Below are 13,766 nucleotides of genomic sequence, written 5' to 3' on the forward strand. Positions count from 1 at the left end.
AAGATCCTGAAGGCCTAGGGTCACAGGGTGCCCTGATGAGAGCAAGCTGGCGAGCCCATGACATTGACTTCTAAACTCAGGGCCCTTGGTGGCCACCTTGGGAGGCTTTCCAACTAGGGGAGTGTGGCCATACCTCCCTACTTTACTGCTTTCCTCTGTCTCCTCGGCTCGTAGGACTCCAGCACTGCTGGATTGAGTCCGGTGTGTTTTCCATTGCTCCTAGAGATGCAGAAAGCCTCTCTGGGTCGCACTGATGGAGGTCGGCCAGGACAGGGTCAAGGCTTGTCTACCAGCCATGAGCCACCCCCCCCACCCCTCCCACAGGCTTGCTTGGGCTCAGCTAGCCAGAATTGGCTGCATGTCCCTCTCGCCCACACTGTTAGCAGGCTGAGCTGCTTGAGCTCCCTCTCAGAAGTGATGTCTGCCCTGCCAGCCCAGCTAATGCTGTTAGAGTGTTTGGCCTCTGATGAGCTGATTCTCAGTAAGGCTGTCGCTCTAGCTCTGTGACTAATTATTGTCCTGTTACAGGTATCATGCCAGGCCGCTACAACCAGGAGGTCGGGCAGACCATCCCTGTCTTCGCCTTCTTGGGAGCCATGGTGGCCCTGGCCTTCTTTGTGGTACAGATCAGCAAGGCCAAGAGCCGGCCAAAGCGGAGGAGGCCCAGGGCCAAGCGCCCACAGCTCACACAACAGGCCCACCCCCCAAGGACCCCGTCTGTGTGATAGTCACTCTGCCGAGCCACACAAGCCTTGGTCCACTCCGATGGGTACCTGGGACCTCGGAGGATGTTCCTGGAAGAGGTCCATTTCTGAGGGACCCCATCTCTAGCTGTGGCTGAATTAGTCTGTTCTACCTGGGCCTCCCTGAAGGTACAACCTGGAGTACCTCGCAGCCCTGAGCCCTGGCGGGAGGACCTCAGCAGCTCAACCTCCAACAGCGTCCCGCCCCACAGCTGAGTGCGCCAAAGACACAGAACCTCGAAGGGCTTCTGGGCATGACTGCCTGAAGGGCCGATGGACTTCACAGAAATGCAGCAACTTCTGACCACGCTAAGACATGCTTGTTAAAGGCTATTTTCTATATTTATTGTGGAGAAGAGTCACTTTAAAGACTTGTGCTATTTGGAAGCAAAGCTATTTTTTTTGTCAATGAAGTACGGTTTTCTACTATGACATCATAAGTGGTGACAGACCCGTGGTCTCCTTTCTGATGAGAGGACGGGGCCGAAGGAAGCGTGCACAAGTCTGTGAAGCATAGGCCTTTGCTCTATTTTTATAAGTGTCAACTGCCATCATGTTTTGTAATTTGAGGTCTTGACTTCGCCATTGTTGGTGAAGGAAGTTTTCAATAAATACGCATAACCTTGCAAAGCCCGACTGTATTACGTACCAGACTCCTGCTACCTTCCCTCTCTGTCTCTGACAGCCTGCTAATCTTTCTGTGCTAGGTCACGTTCCGTAAGTGTGCATCTGAAGGTACAATTCAGTGGGTTGAGTATTTTCACCAGGTGACATAGCTGTCATCTTTTGCATCTTGACTCCAGAACATTCTCAGGGAACTGTCCTGTTAGCAGTCATACCTGTTCTTTCCCAGCCCTACAGTCTGCTTTCTGTGATGTGACTTGGCTGGCATTTCTAACCATGAACTCTGGATGGTGTGGTCACTCGGTGGTACCTGGGTGAGGCTGGTTTTATTTCTTTGGGCAGTATTATAGGGTGATAAAGTCCCAGAACTCAGGGTTTAACTTTTGGAGGAAGCCAGCCTCCCCAAAGCACCATTTTATACACTTGTGTTGTGTGAGGCCTGGCATCTCCCTCCAGCCACACCATTTTACACACCTGCAGTGTGTGAGGCCCGGTGTCTCGCCCCGGCCCTGGCCTGTTTCTGCTCTGCTGGTCATAGCCGCCCTCACAGTGAGATAATTCTGGTTTTGCTGTGCATTTCTCACCATGAGGTGGTGAGTACTGCCTGGCCACTTGTGGATCTTCCTTGGAGAAATGTCTATTTTGAACTTTTTCCTGGTTTTTAATTGGGTTATTTGAATTTTTATGGATGTGAGGGTTCTTCACATGTTGGGGTACAAGTGCCTTACCAGGTTTGGAAGCGTGTCCCCTCATCTTTCTGAGTGGGCTCTCCCTTTCATGACAGCAGCCTTTGAAGCATGACAGGTTTTAGTTTTGGTCAGGTTCAGGGCTTTTCCTTTGGCTGTAAGAAGCCATGCTAAGTCTGAGCGTCCTCTCACTGTGGAGTCCGTGTCTTACCAGTGTGGCCTGCCAGGCTTTATCTCTGCACACCACAGGTGCTAGCAGCTGCTTGGAAGACTGTGGGTCATGGAATCCTGGGCCATAGGCAGAAGGAAGTCTGGGGAGAAGAGCGGATGCCCCATGTGTCTTGTGTTTGGTAGGTCTGTGGGTCACTTGCAGGTCTGGCTGCTCTTGTGATTGCTGTTGGTTTGGAGACGTGTTACTGTGCCCCCTGAAGGGCTTGCTGTCTGTTCCAGGTACTTGAGGATGCCATGAGCAGCGCTGAGTCTGTCTGCACAGTGGCATGTGTACCCTCAGGAGGTGACCCTGGCTCTGCGTGTGGAGCCTCTGGTCCTCTGCAGGTGTGGGCCGCCCGTCGCCCCTTGGCACACATGGCCACTGGGATGAGCATTTCACTGACACGCAGGGCCTGACAGGTCATAGGGATGGGGAGAAGGGCCAAGACTCGGAGGTACCCAGGTCCCATCTTTTCCTGAGGTGACAGGGGCCTGAAGTGTGGAATATGTGACATCACCCAGTTTGCATCCTGTCCCCACTGCTTGTCCTGGTTGGTGGATGCTCTGGGCCTCCTACCAGTGAAACAGGACCAAGGATGCCCACTTCCACTTCCACGTGAAGATGGCCTGCTGGAGGCCAGCACAGCTCAGAAGCAAGCATCTAGGCTGCTGGACAGAAAGGGGCCTCCCTGCAGGCCCTTCACGCCTGCTCATGCCTCGGGCTTCAGGGCTATAGTAGAGCTGCCCTTGATCAAGGCCTGCCACGTCTCTACAGGCTTGCTGGCTGCAGGCAAACTTAACCTTGTTAGACTGTCCCCAACACAAGCTCCTAGACATTTAACATTCTCAAGCTCTGCCCTATTCCTGACTTAGCTAAGCATGTGCTCTGGGAGTCCATGTTCGTTCTGTCTCTGTGGGTATACCCATGTCCGGATCTTTACACACACACACACACACACACACACACACACACACACACACACGTCCATCCACATCCATGCTGGGCACATACAGAAATGAGCTCCACACAAGACCTCGGAGGACCTATGCTGAAGACCAGCCAGTTCCATAGCAATTGCACCTACCCAGATTTTGGCTCTGGGCTTGGCAGAGGTGGTGGGCAGGACACTCAGGGCCACTCATGGCCTGCGATACCCACACCATTCCAGAGAGGACCCAGGGCTGGCTTGGCCCTGCACTCAGAAACCCACTAGCGAGACCAGGGGAGGGCTGGCCTTTGATCTACTGAGCCATAAATTCCTGAAGTTGTCAGTCTCCCCATATGTGGATTAAGTAAAGAGTTTCCAGAGAAATACTAAAGTTCTTGATTTTTTTTTTTTAAAGATACCTGCCTTGGTGGATGCCAATAGGATGTTTGTTTCATTTGCTGGCACCAGAGAAGCGCTGCAGAGACGTTTCCTAGAAATACAAATTCCAGGAACTTGCCCCCAAACTGCTGAGCCATCCGAGGTTTTGAACTCAGTTTTGGTGACCATAAGACTCAGCTCCACTACAAAGATGTGTCCCAAAGAAAGCAGGTGGTTGAATCAGACCTACAGGAGGGCTTCACTGGCACAGCCAAGAGGAAAAGGCCACCACATGCCATTGGAGGATGAAGATGGTGAGATGGCAAACTGGTCTGAAGGAGGAAGGACGCTGTGCCCCATGCCACAGCGTGGTGAACCCTAAATGCACGTGGGGGGCGGAGAAAAGCCAGACACCAAAGGCTGCAGCTTTTGTGACTACATTTATGTGAAAAGTCCAGAACAGACAAATCCATGGAGACAAAGCAGATTAGCAGTTGCCAGGGCCAGGGGAGGGAGCTCTTAGGGAGGGAGGGCTGGGAGGGATGATGAAAATGCTCTGGAATTAGTGGTGAGGGTGGAACAGCATTGGGAGGGTACCTAACCCCCAAAGTGCAAACTCAGCATGGTGAGGTACATTCATCTGCCCCCCCCCACATACAGGCTTACACACATCTCCTCTGGGGATCCTTGTAACCAGCCAGCCCCAGGGAACACCTAGCTTAGGGGTTCTTAGGGGCTGGGAGAGTCTTTTAACCCTGGAGACCTGAGCTATGGGCATGGGTCTGTGCACAGGCCATCGAGGAAGCAGAGGTTGCTGGGTCAGCCCTGGCTGCAGCCCCTACGTCCTGTGTCCTGCCCGGCCCGCTTGGCTGAGATCAAATCACAAGGACTTCAGGGTCAGGTAGAGGACATCTTGGTGCCCTCGTCAGCTGGCTGCGTGATTTCTTGGTTCCTAAGATGCCATGTGTTTCCCACAGGACTGTGGGTCACTGTGAGCTGCCACTTTAAGTCCCGAGCGCCTGTCGTCAGGAAGGCTGGACCCTCGCTCTGTTGTCAGGGATGTAACGCTGGTTCTATTTGAGCATCCCAGCTTCCTGTACCAGCGTTTTTTTGAGGTTCTCCACTGGCTCCGGGGCTGGGGACGCCCTGCCCGTTGAGCACGTCAGGCTTTCTCTAGGAGATGGTAGTCCTGCGACAGCCCAGTGTGCCTGGAACACCAAGGGAAGGACCGGCAGCTTGGAGGGGTCTTCAGTGTCCTGATGTAGCTAAGGCTTAGAAGACATTCTAGAAGCTCCCCATGGGGCTGAGAATAAAATGCCCCACAGATGCAGCATGTGACCTACGCTCCTGCTTGGACACCAACAGCTGACAAACATCGTCTCATGCTCCTGCATCTCCAGCTTTCCCCATGGACCACTCCTGACAGCCCCTGACAAGAAGCACCTCACCATCCACTTCACAGGCTGTCAAGCCAAAGACCCAGTGAATGGCAGATGGCCCTTCCTGCCAACTACCTCATGTGATCCAGAGCTTTCTAAGCATCCCATGAGAGTCCCTGTCTTGTCATCTGACGCTCGACAGGGAAGGAGCAGCCCTTAGGAAGTCCCTGGTGAACAGGTTGGCTCGGCAGGGCTGAGTGAAGAGGGAAGGGCTGGGCATGAGTGCTCTGGGGTGGTGCTGTGTGAGCCAGCACCCGGATAATTCCCCAGGCACCTCTGCGCGCCTCCTTGCTCCTGCTCTGCACCGACACTATGGGCCCGACTGCCGGGTGGCCACCCATCTGCCCTTGGCTGCAAATGGAGCTGCACAGGTGCCCCTCCATCGGAGGGAAAGGTCACACAGCCCTGGGAGACCAGCAGAGGCAGGATATCAGAGCCCCACAGAATTAAGAGATTTTCCTGGTGCTGGGATTTCACAGCCCACTGGCCAATTTCTAAGTCATGCACACTAATGGGCTGCTGATGAGAGACCCTGGGAGAGACGGGAGCGCCCTGGCCCCTAAGCTGATAAAGAAGTACAAAGGCTGGACTGCTGAAGCCTTAGCCCTGGGCCTTAGCCAAACACTAGCTTTTTTCTTAGGAGGCCGGGTGTGGTGAAAGGTTGCGCCTCTTGTCTGCTCAGAAGGCACTGTGTCACCTCAGTAAATACCATATGCTACTATGGGGGACCCACCTTCCTGCCACCCCAGACTCCCACACTGGCCCTACCACCCCCGCCCCACCCAATATCCAGCACCATCTTCCACAGGCTTAATACCCTGACTCCACATGGAGTAGAAAGGCTTGTCCAGGTCGGCCTGGACATGGACCACAGACCCCAGGCCTTCCTGGGAGCCGTGGCACAGGGGACTCCCATGTGAAAATGGTCAGAGATGGGGGTGACATCCCAGCAGCCATGGAGATGGACCGGCAGGCACCAGCCCCTGGGAAAGGCCAGGAGCCTCCCCCAGATCCTGCTGAGGGAGAACTGCCCTACCACACGCTGGTCTCAGCCCTGAGCCTCTGGGATGAGAATGTAGCTGTTACTTCAAGTTACCAAGTTGGCAGCACCCAGTTACAGCTGCCCCAGGAAGTCAACACAGGAGACCAAGTGACTTTCTTGTTTTTCTGGACACCCCCCCTTTCTCACTTCCTTCTCCTCTCCTTCCTTCACTACTTCCTGTGTGCTGACTCTTGTTAGCACAGGGCAGGCAGCAGATGGCACCACAGCCTCTCAGGGCCTTCCTGCCAAGACGCTGGCAGGCATTTAGTGAGCATCTATGGTGCAGAGCCTCGAGGTCACTGCATCGGTTGAGATGTTAGAAACGCAGAGGAAACAGCCCTTTGGGGGCCATCCCTGACAGGCTGATGGGATGGACTGGCTCAGGGTCTGGAGGTTGTTTCACTTAAAGCAGCAGTTCTCAGTGGGGGTCCCTGGGCCAACAGCAGGAGACGAGCTAGACAGTCAGGTAGATTCTCCGGCCCACCCCAGGCCCACTGAGGCAGAAATTCAGGGGATGGATGACTTGGTCACCTCTCTGCACAAGTCCTCCAGGGGATCCTGGTGCAGCCTGCTGTCTGAACTGAAGCAGGAGGGGGCCTGGCTTCCTACAACAAGCAGATGCAAATTCTAGGTTTGATCTTGACGTGTGGGGCCAGGTTAGCTGCCCAAGCATTGCTTCAGCGATGTACTCAGTATGGCCCTGACTTGCAGCCTCCCGGAGCTCTCTAGAAGGTAGGGGCAATCATCTGCCTTTCAACAAGGCCCAGGTGTAGCGGAAGCCAGGGTTCATTTGAACAGCTCTCACTACCCGAAGGATCAGGAAGTGAGAGGAAACTGACAGTGTCTGCTGACCTTGGGGCTGAGTGAGTGCCACACTGCCCAGAGACCCCGAGTAAACAGCTCAGCCCAGAGCCCTCCACCACCTAAACCGGGGTACTGTGAGGGGTGCCGAAGGCAGAGACGGAAGAAGCTGACTCTGGAGCTGCCGGGGGTGGGATTAGCTGGTGGGCCTGGCCTGGATGGATCCCAGCTGAGCTGTGTCCCACAGGCTGTGGAGAGAAAGCCCCACCCCAGGGAGGGGCCTGCACAAGTCCCACATATTAGGTCACCCAGATCAGGACGGAATTCCACAATTAGAAACTTGGGACAGGTGGCCTTGGCCGTTCATCTCTGTCCCAGTAGACTTTGGACCATGACCCCAACAGATGGCCTCTAGAGCTCCCTTAATAAATGCTCATTAGCACATCTGTGCAGGGCTAGACTTTCCTCCCGCCCACTCCTCGGACCCAGCTATGCAGCCGAAGCACCTGGAGGACGCCTGAGCTCGCCTGGTAGCCCGGAACTGGGCATCTGAGCATTGGGGGTTTGGTAAGGATTAGGGCTCTGGGCCCTGTGGGAGCTGACGTTTGGAGGCACAGTTGTGGGTAGAGAACGGGGATTGAGCACCCAGGGGAAGACAAGGCCAGAGGTTCAGAAGAAAAGGGGAAGGAGGGAGGACTCGGGAGAATAAATGGGGCATCACAGGGCAAATGAATACAACCCTCCTGGGAAAGGGTAAAAGGAGGCCAAGGGGGGTGGGGGTGGGGTGGGGTGCCTTATCTGCCCTGGCTCATGCTGCCTGGCCATGAGCCTGGAGCCTGGAGCTTGGGAAAGGAAGACGTGTGAATCCAGCCTTTCCTCTCCGTCCCGCTGCTGCCCCAGCTGGCCATGGAGGGACAGACCAGAGGGAGCAAAGGCCTCCTGGACAAGCCCCTCACTGCTGCCGCCAACCCCACCCTATCCTCGCTGGGTGCCGTGTTCATTCTCCTGAAGTCTGCACTGGGTGCCGGCCTGCTCAACTTTCCCTGGGCCTTCCACAAGGCAGGCGGTGTGGTGCCCACCTTCCTGGTGGCGCTGGTGAGTCTTGAAATACCATAGGGTGTTGGGCACAGGTGGGAGGTAACTGGCTTTTCCAGGTGGAACCCTTAGGCTTGTACCTGCAGAGCCGCTGCCTTCCCAAGGCAGCTGGGCCCTCTTTCCAGCTTCTGCTCCTGAAGGAAGATGTCTTGCTGCTATTGGTGGGACACCGGCAAGAACTGTCCCACCTAACTCCTCCACAGGCTCTGAGGATTAGGATGTGATCATCTCTGAAGAGCACGTGGGGAAGAAGTTACAAGCTGCAGGTGCGCATAGCACTGATGTACCTCTCAGCGCTGTGCTTGGAAAAGCCAATATGGGAGCCCATGAGTGGAATAATACTAGATGTGGTGACGGGTTTGACTTGTGTGTGCATGCGTGTGCACGCACACACGCATGCACATGCACGCACACACACACACACACACACACACACACTGCACTATCTAGTACTATACAAGCGTCTCTGCAGCTCATTTTGTGTATGTTCAGCCCATGAGGGAAGACTGCACAGACCCCCGAGCTGTCATTAGCAGTGGACACCCCAGAGCATTCTGGGGAATCACAACACCAGCAGCCAGCTCACGCACCCTGCAAACTCAGATGGTCAATGCCGCACTGTGAAGCGCAGACACAGGTGATACCAGGAGCCTGTTTGAGGGTGGATTGTGGGAAATCAGCTCACCAGCAAGAGTCATGAGGCCACAAGACCCTGGCGGCAGTTAGAATGTGTAGTGGTGACAATGCATTTCATAAGATGTGGAAATTGAACCAATTGCAAGAAGACCCTACTGGGAGATTCCCAGTAACACCTTTCATTCAGGGATGGCTTACAACTGCAGTGTCCCAACTCTTGTGGATGTGTGAAAAGTGTTAACAATCAGTGTTGAAGAAATACAAGCTGATGCTGTGGGAGCCCCAGAGGACAGTTGGAAGGGCACCCCCACCTGCCACCGACTTACAGAGAACCCTCTTGGGCCTGACACCAAGCAGAAAGCATCAGCTGCCGTGTTCAGGCCCACTGGCCCCCTAGCACGCCTGCGAAGTGGGTGGGGCTATCCCCAGCTCATAGGCAGAGGCTAAGGGATTTGCTTCACAGCACACAGTAGATGAGCCCAGACACCCTCTTCCCCACCACGCTTGTAGCCGTGTTTTGAGGCAACATTAGGGGAGCAATTTCAGCTCTCTGGATTTGTGAAGGTTTTTTAAAATATTATTTTATGTGTATGAGTGTTTTGCCTGCATGTATCTAAGTACATCTGTGTTGTGTAATGCCCATGGAGGCCAGAAGAACTACGTCAGATCCCCTGGAGCTGGAGTTACAGATAGTTGTTGGCTGCCATGTGGGTGCTGGGGATTGAACCCAGTCCTCTGCAAGAGCATTCAGTGCTCTTAACTGCTGAGCCATCTCTCCAGCCTCAATTTGTGAAGTTTCATCTATCCTATAGCAATAGAAAACGGCCAGAACCCCAGACTCAGACACAGAACCAGAGAGGCCGTCAGCATCCACCTGCCCTGCAGCTCTGACCTGGGGCAGAATGGGTCCTGGCCCCTCTAGTGGGAGCCCAGGCTGTGCACCAGGCTCTGATCATTGCAGAGGCTGGGGGTGGGGGGGGCACACCTGGACCAGCCAACCCTTGGGTTGTGTCACTAGTACACATAGCCCCACACTCCCCTCTGCAGGTTGCTTTGGTCTTCCTGATCACTGGACTGGTCATCCTGGGTTATGCAGCCTCTGTCAGCGGCCAGACCACCTACCAGGGTGTGGTGCGTGAATTGTGTGGACCTGCCATTGGGAAGCTATGCGAGGCCTGCTTCCTGATCAACCTGCTCATGATTTCGGTGGCCTTCCTCAGGGTGATTGGGGACCAGCTAGAAAAGTGTAAGTACCTTCCTGATACTGGGGTAACCCAGGGTACAGCGCCTGTAATGACTCCTGAGTCCCCAGGTGATAAGCAGGACAGTAGGCACTGGATGGGCCCCCAGGATAGCAGCGGTAAAGCCTCACATGTTGTGAGGGCCCAACACAGTGGGAAAGGGGGACAAATGAAAGCACACCAGCAAGACAGCAGTCAAGAGGCCATGAGAGACTGTGGCTGCAGTTGCAAAGTCTAGTGGAAGCAAGACGGGGCATGGAGCCCACTGCAGAAAGGGCCTCCTGAGACGTCCCGGTACAGCTCTCACCGGGGACGGGTGGGACTCAGCCCTCATCCAGTCTTGGCCTCTCGTCCTCTTCTCCATCGTTCTGGAAACACTGCCATATCCGCACCCGGCCAGCTTTCTGCTCTGATTTTATTTTCGTGCCTGGCAATGTATTTACTAATGTGCTGTGTGTTCTGGCCTGACATGAGACATCCACATCTTGTTCAGTTTCCATTTGGGAGTTCAGATCCCTTCTTGCTTTCTGTCTTAATTCTACCACAGACAGAAAGTATCCTCTTATGTCATTTCAATCTTTTGAGACCTGTTGAGACTTACTGTGTGGTCCAAAATGTGGTCAGTCTTGGTGAGCATTCTGTGTTGATCTGTTTTGAGACAGGGTCTCACATAGTCAGGGTGGGCTTACCTTGCTATCCACCTTCTTAAAAAAAAATTTATAGTGGGGCTGGAGAGGTGGCTCAGCGGTTAAGAGCACTGACTGCTCTTGTGGAGGACCTGGGTTCGATTCCCAGCACCCACATGGCAGGTACGAACCGTCCTTAACTCCAGTTCCAGGGGATTATCTGAAGGTGCTCTTTTGCCTAAGACCCAGTATGATAAATCGTGATATGGTGATATCTAAAAAGTGGGGAAACATAGCTCATGCTCTCTCTTTTTAAAAAATTGTTTTTATCTTATGTGTATGAGTGTATTGCTGGCATGTATATAGGTGCACCCATGCCGTGCAATGCCCATGGAAGTCAGAAGAGGACTTTGGATCCCCTGGAACTGGAATTAGGATGGTTGTTAGCCTCTGTGTGGGTGTTGGGAATTGAATCCAGGTCTTCTACAAGGGCAGCCAGTACTCTTAACCTCTGAGCCATCTCTCCAGCCCCTGTCCACCTCCTTAAAATAAAAGATTTTAGTATTATTATTTATATTTATTTTATGTGTATGAGATTTTTGCCTGCATGTATGTATGTGCACCACATGCATACAGTGTCCATTGAGGCTTGAAGTGGGTGTTGGATCCCCTGGAACTGGAATTATAGTTATGAGCCACCATGTGGGTATTGGGAACTGAACTTGGGTCTTCTGCGAGAACAGCCTTCTTTCCAGCCCCTTTTATTTTTTTAATGGGGGGGGCAGGTATGTGCATATGGGTGTAGGCGTCCTCAGAGACCAGAGGGGATGGATCCCCCTGGAGCAGTTGTGAGCCACCCAACATGGGTGCTGGAAACCAAGCTCAGAGCCTCTGGAACCTAAGCCATTTCTCTAGCCCTGTGCCTCTACCTCCTGAGTTCTGGGATTACAGGCATGCACCATGCCCAGTGTATTCAGTGCTGGGGAGGGACAGGGGTTTCCTGAGTGTTCAGCAAATACTCCACCAACAACTGTATCCCTAGCCCATCTTTGCTGACTTAAATGTCCTGGTTAGTCTGGTGCTCTCTAAGAGCCTGTTGACACCTTCAACTGTGACTGCAGATGTGCCTACTTTACCCTTTAATTCCACAACCCATGGCTGTTGGAGCCTGTGATCAGGTGCCTTCTTTCATTATTACAAAATGTTCTGCTTTATCCCTGGCATGAAGTCCACCTTTTCTGCTTTTTAAATAGACTTGTCTTAGCTTCCTTAAGATCAGCGTTCATGGGTGCTCTTCCTAGTCTTTTACTTTGAAGCTAGCTATGGTTTGGATTTTTAAAGCATTCCTTGTAGACAGCATATGTTTGAATCTTGTGGGGTTTTTAAAATCATCTTGACAACTTCAGATTTTAATTGGAACGTTAGGCTTAATTGGAACACGTTGTTGATAGGGTTAGAGTCCAGTCGTGCGGTTTGCTTTCATCTCTCCTGACCCATGCATGAAGAGGTCCCTCGCTGTGGGATTTTGGAATCCCAAAACAATCTCTTATACCCAAAAGCATGGAGGTTGGTATCTTTGAATCTCACAGAGAATAAACAGTCACAGATCGCCCTACCTACCAGTGGCAAGCTCCTGTCAACCCTCAGTTCCAGCAAGGGGCACTGTGTTGGGGAGCTGGAGTCTCCAGGTTGCTGCACGGTGCTCAGAGTCCTGACTAGGCTCTGAGCCACCCCAGGTCTCAGTGGACTGACTGGGATGGAGAGAGCTTGCTCGCATCTTTCTGGTCTGGTCATTGGGCATTTGTCTGTCCTTGGAGGACGACAAGCCTAACAGAGTTTGGGCAGTTGCCACATGAGTTGGGTACAAATGACCTCATGGTTGCTGACTACCTCATGGGATGGCTAGACATTTCAGGTTTAGGAAGGAGTGGTGGTGTCCTGATGTCACATGTCTCAGCTGGAATTCTGGCTGCAAGTGATTCCAGGGAGGCAGGGCTTGTACCCTACCCCAGGAGAAGTCTGAAACCCACCAGTGACCTCCATCCTCTTAGTGTCTGTCTCAGAGGTGGCTCTGCCGCCCCCGCCCCCCCACAATCCCTCTGCTGGGACCTCTGCTCAGTGGCCGAGCTGGGGCACTTTCCTTGGCCTCACCCTACTGGAGGAACTATTCTCACAAGGCAGCCATTTCTTTCCCAGGGTGTGATTATTGTTTGACAGAGCAAAAGAGTCTTGCTCCCTGCGATGCAAGCGACCCTGGATGCTGCCAGCCTGACCCCCATCCAGTGGGATTGCAGGGACCACCTCGCCTTGGGTCTGGGTCATTTTAGCTTCAGGCTGTGGCCTGCTTCCTTGCTTCCCTCCCCTACCCATCCTGTCTCTTAGATCAGCTCCACGTTTCTGTGTTCTGCGGCCAAGCTTTGCAGTGTGGGACTGTTCAGCAGCAGTAGAGACACAGCAAGGACAAAGGTGATACTCCACATCAGCGCTGCAGCCTGAGCCCCATTTGACTCTGGTCAGCCACTGGGTGTGCGAGTCAACAGCTCTCAGTGCAGCAGAGGGAGCTCCGGTGTGCTTGTTGAATGACTTTATGAAATGTGGGGTTCCCCCTTTCAAGAGAACAGACAGGGCCCCATCTCACCTGCCCTCAGGCTAACTTAGCCCCCAGCTCATCTGTCTGTACCCTGTGGCTGCTCTGTGCTCCCTGACCCAGCTCTTGTCCCCATCTTCACCAGTGTGTGACTCCCTCCTGCCCGAGGTCCCACAGCCTTGGTACGCTGCACAGCACTTCACCCTGCCCCTGCTCTCCGTGCTGGTCATCCTGCCCCTGTCAGCACCGCAGGAAATCGCCTTTCAGAAGTACACCAGGTATGGGGGCTGCAGAGGCTTCTGGCCAGGGCAACTGCATAACAAGGCCCTGCCGTGAGTGGATGGTGTTGGTACTGGGAGGGACAAAGGAAATGCCAGGTGGGCCTCCTACTTGAGAAGAATTAGAAGTTATACCAGGTATGCACTCATGGTAGAAATATAAGTAAGTCAAAAACACAACCTGTAACAACAAATTCCTTTTAGAATAATTTTTGTGTGTGTGTGTCTTATTGGGACAGGGTCTCCCTGCAGCCCCAGCTGACCTGGAATTCACTATGTAGACCAGACTGACCTCAGTCTCACAGAGATCTGCCTGCCTCTGCCTCCTGAGTGCTGGGATTAAAGGCGTGCGCCACCACGCCTGGCAATAAATTGTTTTTAAAAAACATAATTTTTAATTTATTCTTTGACAGTTTTCTGTACGTATACAAGACATCTTGCATCTTACATG

General features: G+C 53.3%; 2 protein-coding genes across 5 annotated transcripts in view; both read left to right on the forward strand.

Moving 5' to 3' along the window:
• Nucleotides 1-1,376, forward strand: part of Mbtps1 (membrane bound transcription factor peptidase, site 1) — a 57,156-nt gene extending 55,780 nt beyond the window's left edge. For 2 of the 4 annotated variants that reach the window (XM_029561033.1, XM_029561032.1), the window contains one exon: nucleotides 529-1,376. In XM_029561033.1, the coding sequence (XP_029416893.1) occupies nucleotides 529-725 (197 nt within the window). In that variant the 3' untranslated portion in view covers nucleotides 726-1,376. The remainder of the gene's footprint in view (nucleotides 1-528) is intronic. The other 2 variants (XM_029561035.1, XM_029561034.1) reach the window with 2 other exon arrangements.
• Nucleotides 1,377-7,352: 5,976 nt separating this feature from the next.
• The window catches only part of Slc38a8 (solute carrier family 38 member 8), a 23,266-nt gene continuing 16,852 nt past the window's right edge, over nucleotides 7,353-13,766 (forward strand). The window contains exons 1-4 of the mRNA XM_008827923.2: nucleotides 7,353-7,419; nucleotides 7,753-7,947; nucleotides 9,631-9,829; nucleotides 13,183-13,315. Coding sequence (XP_008826145.1) covers nucleotides 7,759-7,947; nucleotides 9,631-9,829; nucleotides 13,183-13,315 — 521 coding nt within the window. The 5' untranslated portion in view covers nucleotides 7,353-7,419; nucleotides 7,753-7,758. The remainder of the gene's footprint in view (nucleotides 7,420-7,752; nucleotides 7,948-9,630; nucleotides 9,830-13,182; nucleotides 13,316-13,766) is intronic.

The sequence above is a fragment of the Nannospalax galili genome, unplaced genomic scaffold, assembly GCF_000622305.1.
Source record: "Nannospalax galili isolate Female #2095 unplaced genomic scaffold, S.galili_v1.0 scaffold933, whole genome shotgun sequence".
NCBI classification, from domain to species: domain Eukaryota; kingdom Metazoa; phylum Chordata; class Mammalia; order Rodentia; family Spalacidae; genus Nannospalax; species Nannospalax galili.